Below are 18923 nucleotides of genomic sequence, written 5' to 3'. Positions count from 1 at the left end.
TTCTGACACCACATGCCCCAAGAAAGAGATGCTCCTCAGCCAAAACTCACACTTAGAGAATTTGGCATACAAGCCATGTTCCCTCAAGGTCTACAAAACCAACCGCAGATGATGGGCATGCTCCTTTGCATTCCTGGAATACACTAAGATATCATCTATGAAGACAATAACGAAGTGATCCAGGTACTGGCTAAACACTCTGTTCATGAGATCCATAAATGCTGCAGGGGCGTTGGTTAACCCGAACGGCATTACAAGGAACTCAAAATGCCCATATCTGGTCCTGAAGGCTGTCTTCGGCACATCCTCCTCCCTTATCCTTAGCTGATGGTACCCCGATCTCAGATCTATTTTGGAGAAACAACCTGCTCCAGCTAGCTGATCAAATAGATCGTCGATCCTAGGCAATGGGTACTTATTCTTGGTAGTGACTTTGTTCAACTGCCTGTAGTCGATACAAAGCCTAAGGGATCCATCCTTCTTTCTCACAAACAAAACTGGTGCACCCCAAGGTGAGGTGCTCGGTCGGATGAAGCCCTTTTCTACCAGCTCTTGCAACTGTTCTTTCAATTCCTTCAACTCGGCTGGAGCCATCCTGTAGGGAGGGATAGAGATCGGTCGGGTTCCAGGCATCAATTCTATCTCGAACTCTATCTCCCTAGCAGGTGGTAAACCTGGCAGCTCGTCTGGGAAGACGTCTAGAAACTCTCTAACCACTGGCACCGAGGCGGGCTCTCTAACCTGACTGCTAAGCTCTCGCACATGAGCCAAATACCCCTGACATCCCTTCCTAAGCAACCTACGAGCCTGAAGAGCTGATATCAGACCTCTAGGTGTACCCCTCCTGTCTCCCCTGAAGACAACCTCTGACCCATCCTGACCTCTGAACCTGACTACCTTGTCCCTGCAGTCCAAGGTAGCACTATGGGTAGATAACCAGTCCATCCCTAGAATGACGTCAAAATCTGTCAAGTCTAGAACCACAAGGTCGGCGGACAGGCATCTTCCCTCGACAAAGACTGGACTGCACTGGCAGAGTGACTCTGCCACTGATGGGTCACACTTGGGTCCACTGACCCAGAGAGGACACTCTAACTCAGAGATCATCAACCCCAACCTCTGGACGGCTCTCGAAGCAATAAAAGAATGAGATGCACCAGGGTCCATCAAGGCATACACATCTGAACAACCAATGACTAAGTTACCTGCCACCACGGTGTTAGATGCATCTGCCTCCTGTTGAGTCATCGTGAAGATCCGTGCTGGAGCTGATGGACCTTCACCTCTGAAACCCGCTGAAGAAGAGGCTGCCCCTCTTCCTCTGCCTCTGCCACTAGCCTGAGTCACGGCTGGAGCTGCTGGCTGAGCCACACTACCAGAAGCTGTCTGCTGAGACTGTGCTCCAAAAGCTGCCCTAGGACACTCCCGAGCCATGTGTCCCTCTTGCCCGCATCTGAAGCAGGCTGCTGTCCCAGCCCGGCAAACTCCCCTGTGTGGCCTACTACACTTTGCACAAACTGTATTATCCACACCAGAGCTTGAGCCACTTCCTAGTCCCAGACTGGACTTGACCTTGTTCCAAAACTTGTTCTTCTTTGGCTTCTTGGTGGTACTGCTCCACCTCTTGCTACCTGACGCTGCTGCACTAAAAGAAGAAGAGCCTGGGGTCTTAGAACCAGAAGGCTGTGCCACTGACTGCTTAACTGTCCCCTGAACGATGGCACTGGCCTCCATATTCCGGGCCATATCCACTATGGCATGGAAGCTCTCCCTATCTGCTGACTGGATCAAGGAGGAATATCTGGAGTGGAGTTTCATGATATACCTCCTTGACCTTTTCTGGTCCGAGTCAAGATTTTGCCCTGCAAATGGCAACAGCTCCAAGAATCTATCTGTGAACTCCTCTACACTCATATCATCAGTCTGCCTCAACTGCTCAAACTCTATCATCTTCAGCTCCCTTGAACTATCGGGAAAAGCCCATCCTGCAAACTCGTTTGCAAACTCTTCCCAAGACATGATGTCCACTCTCGGGTTCACATAATTCTTGAACCACTCTCGTGCCTTCTTGCACTTAAGCGTGAACCCAGCCATCTGAATGGCTCTACTGTCATCGGCCCCAATCTCATCTGTGATCACCTTAACCCTTTCAAGATACACAAATGGGTCATCCCCTTTTTCATACTGAGGAGCACCCAGTTTCATGTAGTCGGTCATCTTGACCTTACTCCCACTGGCTAAGCTAGGTCTAGAAGGTTGAGTAACTGGGGCTGCTGGTTCTGTAGGTGGTGGAGGTGGTGCAACATTTTCTGAGGTAGGGTTTGCTGGATTTGGATAGTAAGGTGGGGGTGGATACATTGGGTATTGTGAATATTGTGGGTAGTAGGGTGGGTATGGCATCTGTGTGGGATAAGGGGTGAAGCTAGGGTAATCCGATGTACCTCCCATCGAATACCCGGGATTTTGTGAGAAGTGTGGGTAGTGGGGTGGCTGAACAAATCCCGAGGCCTGAGTGCCTCCTTGGGACTCTCCCATTCCCTCTTCTGACATGCTAACTCCCAGACTGCCATCCCTCCTCTGCTCTACATCCATATCATCCCCCATGTCCTCCGACATTCCTCCCTGAACTGTTCCTCTTACTGATCTATTTCTACCCAGATCCAAAGACCTTCTAGGGTCTCTTACTGCTCTTTCTCTGCTGGACCTACTAGACATTGCCCTAGGCAATGCAGGAGGACGGGCGCTCGTGCCCTCATCCTCAGGTGGTACTCCAGTCAATCGTGCAGATCGACGAGTTCCCCTCATCCTGTTTTCTGAAAAACCGCACATAACAAGCAAACATTAGCATCATATGGTTCATGTGGGCACACATGAACCCTCATCACATACATCACATATCATTAATGCACATGCATATAATCATGGCATTTCACATCATCATGCAAGACAGAACTCCACATCCTATCCTAGTGAACATGATCTTCCTATTGTGCTTGACCTTCTATAACATCTATGAGCCCAACACTCTAGGTCCGACTATATGAACCTAGGACTCTGATACCATTCTGTAACGACCCGAAAATCGGACCGCTACCGGCGCTAGGATCCAGGTCGGCTTAAGGCCGCCGGGACCCGTAGCAAGCCTGACATGCAACCTGTAAACCTGTTTAATCCCATACATGATCAACAACATACATAAAAATTAAAACTTTTCTTTCATACAATCTCTCATACACCAACTCAACCTGTGCATGCACTGAACATAAACATAAACATTGGCCCCTCTGTGGGACCTCATCAATGCCCCCAATGGGTGGCATAACATGTGCTGAGTTGGTTTACATAAGCATTATAAAACATCTAAGATCATGTGTTAAAAGGGATACCATACACATAGGGTCAAGTACAATCTCTAATCCTCAATGTCATTACATTACATAACTATTCACAACTCTACATCATTATACAATTTGTCATGTCCACATTCTAGCTATTACATACACAAGACTTCATTACTCTTGCTGACCTCCTGGTCTACCCTGTACCTACAAGCCTGGGGGTTAAGGGAGAGGGGTGAGCTACAAGAGCCCAGTGAGCAGAATAATAAAACATTTAAAACATATGATAACATGAAATGCTTCACATCACATCTAATCACAACAAGGATGAATTTGTCACCAATAGTCCCCTACGTGGTCCAACTGTGCCAGGGGCGTAGAATGGGCCTCACTGGTCTTCCGTACCGTATCATCATCATATCATAACATACGGGGACTAAAGGATCATCCAATATTCATCCGCATCATCAACATATTATGCAATGCAACATATTCGTGAGTTCTAATGCAAACACCCTATTATATCTCATGGCATTCATGATGCGTGAAACATGCTAAAACTGATTTATTTACTTTAAAGCATAAAGAGTTATTCCACTCACCTCTGGCTGAAGCTCTACTGACTCTGAAGCGACTGACTTACTGCTAGGGTCCTCGGTTCCTCGGGTCCAAACCTACACAGGTGGACTCAAATGAGGGACCAAACAACTAGAACATAACTCTAAAAACATGCCCCAAAAACCCCCTAAAACACCTCAAAACAATCATGCAAAACATGCAAAGGAAGGCTGAGCAAGGCACTTTCGGCGGCAGGTTCGGCGGCCGAAAGTCCCTCCAGAGCCGAAAGTCAGGCAGGTTCGGCGGCACCTTCGGCGGTCAAAACTCCTAGACAGAGACGAAACTCATGCATGTTCGGCGGCACTTTCGGCGGCCGAAACTCCCAGACAGAGGCAAAAGTCCTCTTTCAGGGGCAAGCTTCGGCAACCGAATGTTGCCTTCACAAGAGGGTTCGGCGGCCGAAAGTCCTTTCGGCTGCCGAACCTGGTTTCTCCCAAAGGGCAGAAACTTGGTTCAAACATGCACAAATGCCTCTTAACTCATACCATCATGCATTTAGCTCAACCAAAATATGTATAGAAGCTCCTAGGGGTCTTAAACTAACTTAAACCCCAACTACAACACACATACACAAGCATTTGCAAGCCACATTGTCCATAAACTCAAAAATCATCAAAACTCACTAAAAACCTACACATGCATTTCTACCCCATAGATCTTCATGAAACTTGTTTAAAACATAATGTAAGCTAGAGATCGACTCTTACCTCTTGAAGATCGAAAGAGAGACGACCTAAACTCGGAGATGGGAGATTTCCAACTTCCTTGGGTCTCCAAGCTCAAAACTTGCTCAAAACTTGAAAATCTTCAAAATAAAGCAAAAACTTGTGAAAATTGTGAAAGATTTGAAGGAAGAACTCAAAGATTGGTGAGGGACGACGGAGAGCTCACCTTGGCCGACAATGGGGAGAAAAGCTCGACCGTTTTCGACTAAGGAACCCTTTTATAGTGGCTGGCCAGGCCACGTTCAGGGGCTGAACGTGCCTCCGCATGCATGTCATGTTTGGCGGCCGAACATAAGGTTCGGCGGCTGAACCTGGTTTCCCTCACTTATGCTTTCGGGGGCCTAAAAGCGCTCCCGAAAGCATGTATGTTCGGCGGCCGAACCTGGATTTTCCTCCAAGGTTGTTTTAATGCAAAATCTCATTTTCTTTCATGTTTAAAACCATAAAACACATTAAAACATTTTATGAAAACATGGTTTTACCCCTTTTAGAGGTCTCCGACATCCGAGTTTTCACCGGACGGTAGGAATTCCGATACCGGAGTCTAGCCGGGTATTAGAATTGCTAAAAATGATTAGTAATGAATTAGTTTGGCAATTACGTATTAACCACACATTTATTGTTCGTTGCAAAATATTATATAAGGACAAATTATTTATCATTAAATATTTTAACAATAAATAAATAGAAATAATGTTTTTGTCACTAAAACTTATTATTAAATTATCACCCTGCATTGTTATATATATTTTCAATAAATATTAATTAAATTAATAATATTTAGTGGTAAATCATCTCTGTCGCATAAATATTTACAGTTCTATATATAATTAAAATTTTTATATAAATAAAGTTAAAATAGATAAAAAAAAATATTTAAATCTTTTCGTCTTTTGATAATTATAGTTAAAAATTTTAATTATTTAATTTAATTTTAAAAATTAATATTAATTATAACAAAAATTTATTGGAACATATATTTTGCTGACATTTTTAATTACTTATTGCTGAATATAATAAGTTGAAAAAAAAGGAAGAGCTCAATAATTTGTATGCATCTCTTTTCATTTTCTTCCCAAATTTTAATAGATATTATTTAATTAATAATTATGTAAAGTTAATAAATATAACCAGAAATAAAGTGATATTTCATAATTTTGTATATTTAATTCTTAATTTCAGATAATAAATATTAGCTTTTGTACAGTATCACTGGCATGAACATGGGCTAATTATTAACCCCTTTGCCATTTCCCTTTTCATTTAATATAATATTTATATAAAAAAGAATTTATATGCTTTGAATTCAAAAATAATATATATATTTTTAAATTATATTTTGCGTGAATATTATAAAAATTCAGAAAATAAAAATAAATATAGATAAAAATAAAATCAACCTAATAATAAAAGAAGACATAATTGATTAAAAAAATAATAAAAGAAGACATAAGAATTAAAAAGAAAATTGCTTAAACATTAAATTGAAAAATAGATTGTATAATATGATTTTGTTAAAGACAATTTATGAACATTATAATACTTCACTGAACAAACAAGAATAAAAATAACCAAATTGAAGACCTCATTTTATTAAAGACAATTCATTTTTCTTTTTATTCTACGATATAAATTACTGTATAATATGATTTTAATATTTTTAAATAGCCGGCGTATTTATAATATATTCACAAGATCACACGTTAGTATTTTAATTAAACTGTGATGATTCAATTATATGCATGTAATAACTCAACCGCATAAATTTTTCTATTTTATACATATTTTTATTATTTGTACATGATTTTTTTTGAAAAAAAGTGTTTAGTGATCGAGTTATTTATCAAACTGTCTATGGTATTTTGAGTTTATATATACTAAAAATAATAATTAAATAAACAATTTCTATGAGACTAAATTATTTATTAAAATTATAAAAAAATATATTATCCATGAAATTAATGCTGAATATTGTGATTTATTTTTTAGAAAAAATGATATATGAGATTAATATATATGTCAATTTCAGAAGATGTGGCATTCAATGATTCCCCTACTTTCACAAGTTTATGTCTTTTTTTTATAGATTTATGATATTTTAAGATTTAGAGAATAAAATTTTAGTGTGTAAGTTTGATATTTTTGCGGGTTCTTTTTTTTATTTTTTTTTTAATTGTCAATAGCGTCTAATGGCCTCTCTACTATAGTGACGACTGTCTTTATCAAACGGGCCCGTACCATCAGTTGCTATATGTATGTAAGGCGGCCATTTAATTTTTCTTAGTGGGCATGCGAATATGGCTGCGAAAGAATGAGACTTACATTTCTCCTCATATTTTCTTTTTGGGCTGCCCTCTTTTTTACTGGACTTGGGTTCACAGACGACCCGGCCTATCTTTCAGGCTAGACTTTGAGTTGGAAGCCATTGGTCTGGCCTGTCTAAAAACGTTCTAAACTCAAAGTCTGATCATCTTTTGTAAGCTTTGATTCAGCTTAAAGGAGGTGCGAGACCCGACAATCATAATTTTAATTAAAATTTAAATATATAATTAATCTATATTTATATTTATAAAATTAAATTCTTATACCACCGAACCAAAATTTAGACAAGTTTATTTAAGAAGGAATACAAATCATCGTGGTCTTTCCGAGCACGGAAATTCAAAACTAGATTTATAATTTATGTATGACTTGTAATTAGTTTTCTGTTTACTAAGGACAAGTTGCTTTTGCAAAGAAAGTCCTTCCGCAAAATTAAAATTTTCATTTTAAAACTAATTTTAGTTTATTAATTTCGCGAATTTTATTTTTACATATGTATTATAAAATTTAAATATAACAAAAAAATTTAACTGAAAATATTTAAGTATAAATAATAATAAAAATTTTAAAATTTAAATCTATTATGTGATATCTTAATTTTAATTCATATAAATTTATTATTGAAATTACATAAATATATAAAATTTAATAATTCATATAAAAATATTATTTAATAAATTTTAAAATTTAATATTATTTAATAAATTCACTGGTTCAAGAAAGTTTATACATGATAATATAGAATAATAAAAAGAGAAATTTTAGTGAATGAAATATCATAAACGTATTTGGATGAGTTTAACATATCTAGTAGCATCTGATGATATAATTTCTTCCTTGGTGTAATTAGAGTTACCTTTGATGGATTCAGACGATAAGAATCTGTCATTAAGCATCAACTGCGAGTAATATATACCATCTTTTCTAAGATCACCCACCCGAATCAACTTGCTCTCAATTTCCTTCCCTATCTTATACTTGGACCACCACCTCTTCGCACAATACCCTTCAACACAGTTCTTCTCAATTTCTTTGGACCCATGATCTATGAGTTCACCAACTTTTTTTTCTATCTCTTCAACCATTGATATCCATTCTTTCACTTCTTCTCTAGGATTCTTCACGTTTCCCACTTCTCTCTTCATGTCGTTCATTTGACTTCTCAATTGTCTCATCTTGTTTTTCAAAGTTTCGAGCGTTTCATCGTAGCAGATATAGGATGCTTGTCCTGAAGTTGAATTCCACAGGCAGGAGATCAGTGTCGCAGCTGAATTGATATCTTCCATCATGTTTTTTTAACAAGTTGGAAGATGTTGTGAACTGCTACTAAGCAAATTGTTTCATCTGTTCGTAATTCCTTTCTTGGAGTACAAGATTGTGTATAAGATGCCATGGATGCATGTGGAAGAAGTGCCTTACTTGCTGTCTGTACTCAGACAAACCAAACCAAGGTATCTTTCACTACCTTGTCTGTGAAGTAGTAGTAGGGCAAGACAACTCAAGTTGGAATCATATTTGTGGGTAAAGATTTGGATTCTTCCAATTAAATTTCTAATTAAGTTTTAATTCAGACTTTACAGTTTTAAAGATTGATCCTTTTGTCATCAAACTAATTCATCAGTTGATGATGTTAAGTGTTTTGCGAGTGTAAAAGCAAGGAATTTCTAGTTTGAGTACGATTGTGTATAAAAGCAAGGAATTTCTAGTTTGAGTACGATTATGTATAAAAGCAAGGAATTTTAATTTGAGTGCATAAGAATAAAAGCATTTTGCAGCTCAAAGCCACGTAAATAGTAAGTTATTTCTTTAATCATGGCTTAGATTTTACGTGGAAGGCAGAGACAGCATGGTGGAGGTCTATAAATATGCAATGGCCATTGCTTCCCCCATATGCCTTTCACCCTTTTACAACCAGAGCCCTTTATAGCATTTCCCACCAACCAAAAACACAAAATGGCCCAAGGATCTCTCTATCACATCACTGGGGAGATCATTAGGAAGCTACGTTTCCTAGACGTCCATGATATTGGAGTATGTTGTGGTGTCGAAGATGAGCTTCAAAAACTCAAAGCCGAATTCTCTGTAATTCAGGATGTACTCCTTGTTGCTGAGAAAATGCGGAATCCAGATGTGCAAGTCAAAGATTGGCTTGGAAAGTTTCAAGAAGTTGTTTATGATGCTGATGATTTGGTAGATGACTTGGCCACTGAAGCTCTAAGGCGACATGTGATGACTGGAAATAGAATGGCTAAGGAGGTAAGCCTTTGCTTTTCGTCTTCAAATCGGCTTGTTTATGGTTTTAAGATGGGTCATAAAATCAAGGCAATTAGACAGAGTCTAGCTGATATAGAGGCTAATAGAAACCTTAATTTGGAGGGTAGATCTCTAATTGCGGAGAGTGGGTATACTACTAGGAAGAGGGATCAAGCTGATTCCTTTGCGTTTGAAGTTGTAATAGGGAGAGAGAGGGAGAAAAAAGAAATTGTGGACCATTTATTAGATTCCAACAGTGAAGAGAATGTTTCAGTTCTCTCAATTGTTGGAATTGGGGGAGTTGGGAAAACCACACTTGCTAAACTTATCTTCAATGATGAGAAAGTTAGAGAACATTTTGATTTAAAGTTATGGGTTTCTGTATCAGATAATTTTGATGTGAAAATAATTGTTAAAAAAATCTTGGAGTCTGCAAAGTGTGGCATGTTGGAAGATCTTGTGCTAGAAACATTGATACGTAAGCTTAGAGAAATTATGAATGGAAAGAAATACTTGTTAGTGTTAGATGACGTTTGGAATGAAAATATTGAAAAATGGCTTGATTTAAAGCAAGTGTTGATGTGTGGTTCAAGGGGAAGTAGGATCTTATTAACCACTCGCTCTATAAGGATAGCACAAATAGTTGGCACACAGCCACATCATTATCTAGAGGGCTTAACTATGGAGGAATCTTGGTTTTTGTTTAAGAAAATAGTATTCAAGGGACAAGAGCCAAAGAGTTCAGAAGTGGTAGAAATTGGAAAGCAAGTTATAAAGAAATGTGTTGGAGTTCCTCTTGCAATAAATGCAATTGCGAGTATTTTATTGTTCAAAGATCCTGAAAGAGAATGGTTGCCTTTTTTAGAAGGTAATCTTCTTAATTTAGCTGATGATGACATTTTCGATGTACTCAAATTGAGCTATGATGAACTCCCATCCCATTTGAAGTGCTGCTTTGCATACTGTGCATTATTTCAAAAAGATCATGTAATTGATGTGAAAACGTTAATTCATCTTTGGGTTGCACAAGGGTTCATTCAGTCATCAAACTCTAAGTGTGTTGAAGACATTGGGATTGAGTATTTTAAAGAATTGTGGTGTAGGTCATTCTTTCAAGAGGTAGAAAGGGATGAATTTGGCAATATAGAAAGTTGCAAAATGCATGATTTAATGCATGATTTTGCAATCTTTGTTGCTGGGGAAGGGATCCGACATATTCCATTTGATTCTGATTCATGGTCGTGGAATCATTTTCCAATCGAGTTGGTAAACATGAAAAAGTTGCGAACTTTACTTTTACCATCAGGGAATCAGAACAGATGGATAGATGAAGAGTTAAGCCATTACAAAGCTCTGTTTTCAAACTGTAGAAGTTTACGAGTCCTTGAAGTACATTATTTAGATATCCAGAAAGTGCTGCCGTCGGTGAAAAGGTTGAAACATCTTAGATATATTGATTTTTCTGACAATCATGAACTCAATGAACTTCCAGATTCCATCACTAAGCTACTCAATTTACAAGTCCTGAATGTGTCTGGCTGTGATAGTCTTAAAGAGTTGCCCAAAGATACTAGAAAGTTGGTGAATCTTAGGCACCTCTATTGTGAGCGATGTTGGAGCCTGACCCATATGCCTCGTGGGCTAGGACAATTGGCTTCTCTTCAAACGTTGTCCTGTTTTGTAGTAGACAGTTCACTCTCAAAGCCTGTTGCTCGCTTGAGCGAATTGAATAGGCTGAATGATTTGAGAGGACGTCTAGTGATTAGAAATCTGGGATGTCTGAAAGACGGGATGCGTGAATTTGAGGCTGCTGATTTGAAAGCAAAGCAATATCTTCAGTCATTGATTTTAAGTTGGGATCAAGATGATTATGATGATGACTGTGAGCATATGGCATTGGAAAATGTTCAAGTACCCCCAAATCTTAAAGAGCTGAAGTTGTTCAATTACAGTGGCTCAAGGCTCCCGAGTTTGATTTCTTCTAATGCCAATCTAGTTAATATTTCGATTGCATATTGCAGAAGATTGCAGCATCTCCCTGTGCTGCATAAACTGCCTTGTCTTAAAAAGTTAAAGATTGATGGGTTGTGTGATTTAGAGTACATAGATTATGAGGAGGATGATTGCTTAAGCGGAGGGGAAACAATCTTCTTTCCATCGTTGAAGTATCTCAGGCTCTGGAACTGTCCGAATCTGAGAGGATGGAGGAAGAAGGGGGATGATTCAACATTAGAGCTACTCCAATTTCCTTGCCTTTCCACGTTCATTTGTTCAAGATGCCCTAATTTGACTTGGATTCATCAGCTTTCCTCTCTCGATGAACTTCTGGATTTGGACGATGCAAGCAACCAACTTTTGCACCATATATTCACAACGTCAATATCTTCTTCTTCTTCCTCAGTCATTCCTCCTCTCTCAAATTTGAAGAAGCTGTGGATTGAGAACATGGCTGATCTTGATTCTCTACCAGAAAATGCACTGTGGAGTCTTGCTTCTCTTCAAGAATTAAGAATTTTGAATTGCCCAAGATTAAGGTTTCTGCCTCCAGAGTTGCGTTTCCTCACCTCTTTACGACAGTTGGAAATTTCTAAATGTCCCCTGTTGGAGGAAAGATATGGAGATCTCGATCAAATGGATGCAGATTGGACTTCAATTTCTCACATTCCAAATATTCAAATTGGTGACAAAAGAATTCAGCAGGAGGCCAGTTTTCTACTGGAGAGGAAAAATCCTGCACAATCTGTAAGTGGGTGTTTTCTCTTCAGATTTGCAAGTTCAATTATTTTGTATTTGCATCTTTCTGATTCTGTTATGTGTGCACAGGACAATAAATTATGAAGTATCAAATGCCCAGCAATTTGCGCACTCTATTCCTCTGCTAATGAGCAACATATTAAATTCGTAAGAATTGTTTTATTTCTTTTAATAGACCAATCAAGTATGCAGAATACCCATTTTCCTTTTTTAATCATTCAGAATTTATTTGCTTTGCTATGCATTTTCTTGCTCCATGTAAATATGGAAATTTTCTGTACAAGTTACATTGGCATGGGAATCCTTTTGCTGTTCTTTAGCATTTCACAGATTTATTACTGCTGATTTTAATTCTGGTGCTGGTGGATAGGATGGTTTTCATGGAGAGTAAAGGATTACCTCAGAGAATTTAATGCTTTTGTTCAGCAACATTTTACAAGTCAAATGCAAGAATCAAGCACAAGGATAACACAGACATAAAATATGGAATGGAAACAGAACAATCGTATGTATGCAGTAACTGTTTATTATTGTCATTTCATTTTACAAAGTTCCTGATGTTATCTTTTTCAGTAATTTGAACATGATTTTTCAATGATTTTGACTGGAGTTTCAGGTCCCCATACACTGGGCATTGAGTTTAAGAAATCACTGGGCTGCAGTTGTTGCACATTCCTGAAATTCTAAGATCGCAATTGAAAAATAACCAAGGATGATTTTTGCGTCGGAGACATCAATCATTGAGCAATTCGATGATTTCTTAATCCAGTGCTTCTCATATTCATCTTGACATATTGCAGAAGTACGGAAGAAATTTGAACATGTCCTTTGTTATTTATTGCCATTTCTAATTTTCTCTGAAAACTTTGATTTTTGGATAAAATCTTGCATAAGAAAAATCTTAGAAATGTTGATTTGTTTCCTTCTGTTACGGTTATCTAGAGATTGTTAGTTAGATATTCTTCACTTTCTGCCCGCATTTGTGTTTTTCTCTTCAGGAATTGGCCTATGTTTTTCTGACTCGTTGCTTCAAAAGCTAACTTCTATGGAGAGTTCAAAAGCTAACTGTTAGGAGCACTTTGGTTTCAGGCAAAGATTGTCTACACAAACCTTGTCAAAAACTCGTAAAAAATGCAGAGCTAAAAAACCTCACCGCCTATCCTGGTTAGTCATTTAAACTTTATTTTGTTAAGAAAGATTTCTTCAGATTCCAAGCACTTCCATCAACAATTGGCAATTATTGTTGCATGAGTTCTCTCAATTATTTTGTTTGAACAGGACAGATTGGAATGTTCAGTTAACAAATAGAAGTAGAGAAGATATCAAGACAATGACTACAATCTGATGATGTATGCATGTGAATGTGATTTGTTGAAATCAGACCTGGGAAATTTTGTGCATATTCAAGTCTACGTGATCATGAGTGATCTAGTTTGCTGGGTTTGAAGAACTTCGCATGGAATTTCACTTCTCTTCAACAATTAGAGATTCCCAAGATTGACGTCTCTGCCTTTGTTGGCTGTTGGTGGCTGTGTAGAGACAAGAATTGAGTGAGAGGAACACGAGGAGAGTGAAAATTGTGTAGAGATCAATCCGGGCTGATTATAGACTGATAAAATAGGACATTTCATCTTCATTCTGTATGGTTGAATCATGGATTGGAGCTCTCCAAACCCAAAAAAGAAAAAGCTCCAACATTTTATTATGTTTAATTTCATTGTTGTTAAAATTAATTTGTGTATCTACTGTAAGAACTTGGAGGACGTGTTGGAAACCTTAAACCTTATTTTTATCATAGTGGAGAGATCTTCGTTGGAGGCTAACCAGTTAAGTTACTTATGAGAGGGAACTCATTTAAATTAAATAAAACTTAGATTTTTTTTGCAAATTTCATGAAATCAAACCTTTAACCTCAAATTTTCTTTCAAAGTGCAACTCCCAAGGCATTGTCCTTTTTCTTTTAATTAACAAAGCATATTATTTCATTGAAAATGTCTCAAGAAAAATTAAACACGTACATGATCCTAAAACCAGGTCCGTAAATCCCAGCTTGACAACTGGATGTTAAGCAAAAATGAGGAAAAACAGACACAAACAAACCATACCCATGAAGTGAAAATTCAACCCAAACGTCACAACATTAGTTAGAAGAACAAACGGTTGTTATTTTCCACTCAGTGTGAAAGTTTTAACTCGTTGGGATGGCCGAGCTGAGTTTTTGGCCCGTCTTCCGCCATGAGAATTAGTCACTAACGGACTGCTCAAGCAGTCTTGAGCTTCTCCATTTACAGTGTATAATTCGCTTGGCCACCTCAACTTTGAGCGTTTCCAACTTGGCCATTTCAACTTCGGCCATTTCCATCTTAAGCAGCGTTTCCAACTTGGCCATTTCAACTTCGGCCATATCCATCTTAAGCAGCATTTCCAATTACTTTGACCACTTTGATCATCATCATCAGCATTTCCACCTTCAACATTGCCACCTTGCGAGTTCACCAACAGTTGATGATTCTCCAATTTCAATCCTTGGGGATCATATTCCCCTTGTGGATTCACCAGCTGTGATGTCTGCCTGTTTCCCTCTTGAGCCATTGTTTTACTCGGCCTGTGTGCTTGTAGATTTTTGAGTCTCTAGCTTGGATGCTGTAACTGAAGAATTCCTTCCCTTTATATAGATGTTCAGCAAATGATTTTGATTCAGAAAGTTATCTTCTTCATGCATGTACGTGATCGGCTGACAGCTGTGGAGTGTGGAGAGTTGCTTATTTTAAGTAGACCAAGACTTTATAAATGTCAACATTTAAAAAATAAATAAAATTACTATTTTAAAAAGCAATTTGAAAATAAATATAATATACTGATATTATATAATATTATGTATTGTATATTATATTATAACTTATAATTAATTATTTTTTAATATATATATAAATTCATAAAAAGTAAAATGATAAATTCAGTTATAATTATAAAGTTGTATTTATATATTCACATAATAAAATTTAAATTAAAAAACTTCAATTATTGTATTAACATAGTAATAAAAATGTAAAATGATTAACATTAATTAAATACATTTAAATTGTCTAAGTATATTATTTTTATATTTTTAATTAAATATATAGAATTTAAATGTTAAAATAAATTTTCAACTAATTTAAATTTAAATATAAAACCAATACAATTAACCAATCAAATTGAAAATTTTTTGAATAAAATAAAATTGTAATTATTAAAACTATGTAAAGATATTTTTAGCAATATCTCAATATTCCCTCTCCCTCTTTCTCTTTATATATTATGGATATTCTTCCCTAAGAGTTGTTGGTAAGGCATGTGATGATTATATAGTGTATTCTATATACACTCTTCAAATGTGAAAGCAATGGCAATATGGCATCAAAGCACTAAGAGACTGGATGATAATTTGGTCGGTTTGATTTAAAATCAAACCGAATAAAATTAAATATTTAATATTTATAAAAATTAAATCGAATCGATTTTAGTTAGAAATTGAATCGAACTGAATCGATCTGATTTAATTTGATTCAATTCGATTTGATCGGTTTGAATTTTTAATAAATTTTTTTATTTTTTTATATTTTATTTTTAGTATTTTAAAATTTAATTGGAATATTTTAACTTTAATATGATCTAATCTCTCTGTATTATTGAAAATAATATATTATTATCATTAATCGATTTAGTTCATTTTTTTCAATTTTTTCTGATCAAAACCAAATTAAACTGTAATAACCGAAATTTTTGAAATTAAAAATCAATTCGAACTGAAATAAATAAAAATTTAAATTAAATTTTTAAATTAATTCGATTCGATCAGTTTTTTCGATTTAAACTGAATACTATTCACAATCTACTAAGAGATATAGTTTTTTCTTAGTCTACTTGATAAAACCATGCATAATTATATTTCCAAGTCTTCCCTTGAAGCACATGATGGTTCTATAGTTTAAAACAATTTCCTGCTAACCACATCAACTTTGCACGTTGAGGCTCCACTTGATCGTCTAACCACAATTTCCTATGGCTTACATGCCTTCACCATGCACCCAAAAAAAAGAAAGACCAGCCTAGCCATTCAAAAACTTTCTACTAATGGGTATGTATAGTTTGAAATTTGGTGTCTTATTTAGTAAAGAAGCAACCAACCCTAGCCCATTCTTCCATTGAAAGCGACTAAGAGAGTACAAAATTTTCGCCAATACATCAGCTGAAATTTTACGGCTCAATAGCTTGCTTTTCTTTTTTGCCGAAGATAACAAATTTATTTATAAAAGGCTTAAGGCTAAGTATAAGACATAAAACCAAACATGCATCACCTGCTTTTTTTTTAAATTCAATGTAATAAATTTTCTTTTTTGCCGAAGATAACCAAATTAATAAATAATAACTAAAATTTTTACAAATCACTAAATCGATAATTGAAGTAAGTTTATTATACTTTTATAAAATAATTAAAATTTATTAATTTAATACGACTAATTCAATTATTCATAGGACATTGTACTAATATTTTAAAGATATGAAATTAGGATGATTTTCGTATGAGTTCACACCAAATCAATCTACTAAAACATAAAATGCTTTTAGTAAATATTTATCACTATAAGAATTCAATTGATCACTAATGGATTTCACTAACGTATTGAAGTTCATTGTGATACTAATGGTTATCTCTAATCGAACATGAAAAATGTATTATCCACTAACGGAGGTACATAACCGTTAGTATTTTCGTTAGCGAAGAATACGCTCGTAACCATCCGTAACAGGTTCGTTAGTGAAATACTAATAAATATTTTTTCCGTTAGAAATCTGTAGGTGATTTTATTTTTTTTTATCTAATATTTTTTTATTAACGGACCAATCATTCGTTAGTGAATTATAAACCCAAATACAGAATATCATAACTGAAATCCCTAGATACTATGCTTGGAAAATCAAAATCTCTCTGAAATCCGAATTTCAGTCAACCTCTGGATCTTTTACCGCTGCCGCCATCCACCGTCGACATGTGCGCCTTTTTCGGCATCACGGTCTACGAGTGAGCCCTTCTCTCTCTCCAGTCTTGCCATTCTCGACAGACAGTGTCCAGTGTGCGCTATTTTCTTCCTGATTCATGTTCCGCTTGATTTTTTATTCATGTTTTACTTGATTCGTGTTCTGCCTTAATCATATACTCCAGTCTTGTGAATATTTTGTGAAATGTTTGAAATTTTTGAAATTTTTGATTTTTATGAAATTTGTGATTTCTTTCCAGTGTACCTACTGGTACACTTGCCAAGTACACCAGCAGGTGCATTATCCGGTGCACCTGCTGGTGCACTTGCCAAGTGCACCTGCTGGTGCATTATCCATTGCACCAGAGTGCACCAGCAGGTGCATTTTCCAGTGCACCTGTTGATGCACTTGCCAAGTGCACCAGCAGGTACACTGGAAAGAAATCACAAATTTCACAAAAATCAAAAATTTCAAAAATATCAAACATTTCACAAAATTTTCACAAGACTGAATTACATGATTAAGGCAGAATACGAATCAAGTAAAACATGAATCAAAAATCAAGCGGAACATGAATTAGGAAGAAAATAGCGCACCTATGGACATTGTCTGTGAAGAATGGCAAGACTAAAGAAAGAGAAGGGCTCACTCGTGGATCGTGATGCCGAAAAGGGCGCACCTGTCGATGGTGGATGGCGGCGAATGGTGGATGGTGGTGGCAGTGAAAAACCCAGAGGTTGGACGCAAATTCGGATTTCAGAGAGATTTTGATTTTTCAAGCACACGATCTAGGGATTTCAGTTAGGATATTTTGTATTTAGGTTTATAATTCACTAAAGGATAATTGGTCCATTAATAAAAAAATATTAAATAAAAAATAATAAAATACCTACGGATTTCTAATGGAAAAAATGTCTGTTAGTATTTTACTAACAGACCTGTAACGGATGGTTACGAGCATATTTTTCGCTAACGAAGATACTAACGGTTATGTACCTCCGTTAGTAGATAATATATTTTTCATGTTCTGTTAGAGATAACCGTTAGTGAAATCCGTTAGTGATCAATTGAATTCTTGTAGTGTTAAGCTCAAATTTGTAAAAACTTATTTTGAATTTTTGCATAAACAAGAGCTCCTAAGGATATGAAAGCCTTTCATCTCCTTCAAAGACGATGCCCAAATTCTTACCTAGTTTAATCGTGAGTTCTGCCTCAAACCGAGGGGAGAAGAAGGAGCATTTCTTAGTTTAATATTATTTAGTCTATTATATAACTATCCTTTCACATTTTGATCAATAAATTTCATAGTTAATTACATCCATTATTTAGTCTATATAATATTAATATTTATATTATTTAATTATTTTGATTAATATTAAAATAATTTAATTAATGGTTTTTTAATAAAAAAACTAAATAATTTGATTTTATAAAATATATATATGTTTTGATTGTATAATTTTAAAATAAAAATAAACTATTAATTAAATTTTCTAAAAATTTAGGAATTTGATAGAAATTTTTTCTTTTGAAATCCATTAGTATTCAATATGTTAGTGAAATCTATTAGTAATCCATACATTTTTACAGTTAATTATATCTTATAAGTTAATATTAAATTAACTAAAGATCAGTGCTATAAAATTAAATATTCATATAAAACTAATTTACATTCAGATCAAAATCAGTAATATTTAATTAAAATCTCCCAGTAATAATAAGAACGATTCTAAAATTCAAACTCCTAATATTATTGATAAATTTACCAAGAAGACCCACGCCTTACAAGAATAACATCAACAGACATTCTCAAAAAAAAAAAAGAAACATCAACTGAACTTGTAGAAAACGCAGCTAGCTTAACATGTCTTCAAAAGCAGTAGTTATTTCT

General features: G+C 35.9%; 1 protein-coding gene across 1 annotated transcript; it reads left to right on the top strand.

The window, feature by feature from the left end:
- Window positions 1-8488: 8488 nt before the first annotated feature.
- LOC110624462 (putative disease resistance protein RGA3) lies at window positions 8489-12484 on the top strand. Its single transcript, XM_021769627.2, has 3 exons — window positions 8489-11998; window positions 12080-12157; window positions 12381-12484. The coding sequence occupies exons 1-2, from the start codon at window positions 8894-8896 to the stop codon at window positions 12092-12094; spliced, it is 3120 nt and encodes a 1039-aa protein (XP_021625319.1). The 5' UTR covers window positions 8489-8893; the 3' UTR covers window positions 12095-12157; window positions 12381-12484.
- Window positions 12485-18923: the final 6439 nt, after the last annotated feature.

The sequence above is a fragment of the Manihot esculenta genome, chromosome 10 (assembly GCF_001659605.2).
Source record: "Manihot esculenta cultivar AM560-2 chromosome 10, M.esculenta_v8, whole genome shotgun sequence".
Taxonomy (NCBI): domain Eukaryota; kingdom Viridiplantae; phylum Streptophyta; class Magnoliopsida; order Malpighiales; family Euphorbiaceae; genus Manihot; species Manihot esculenta.
Note: the sequence above shows the minus strand (reverse complement) of the source record. Positions and strands in the feature narration are given on the sequence as shown.

Excerpts from the sequence above, each read along its gene's own strand:
- LOC110624462 (XM_021769627.2), top strand. The coding sequence starts at position 8,894 with ATGCCTTTCACCCTTTTACAACCAGAGCCCTTTATAGCATTTCCCACC.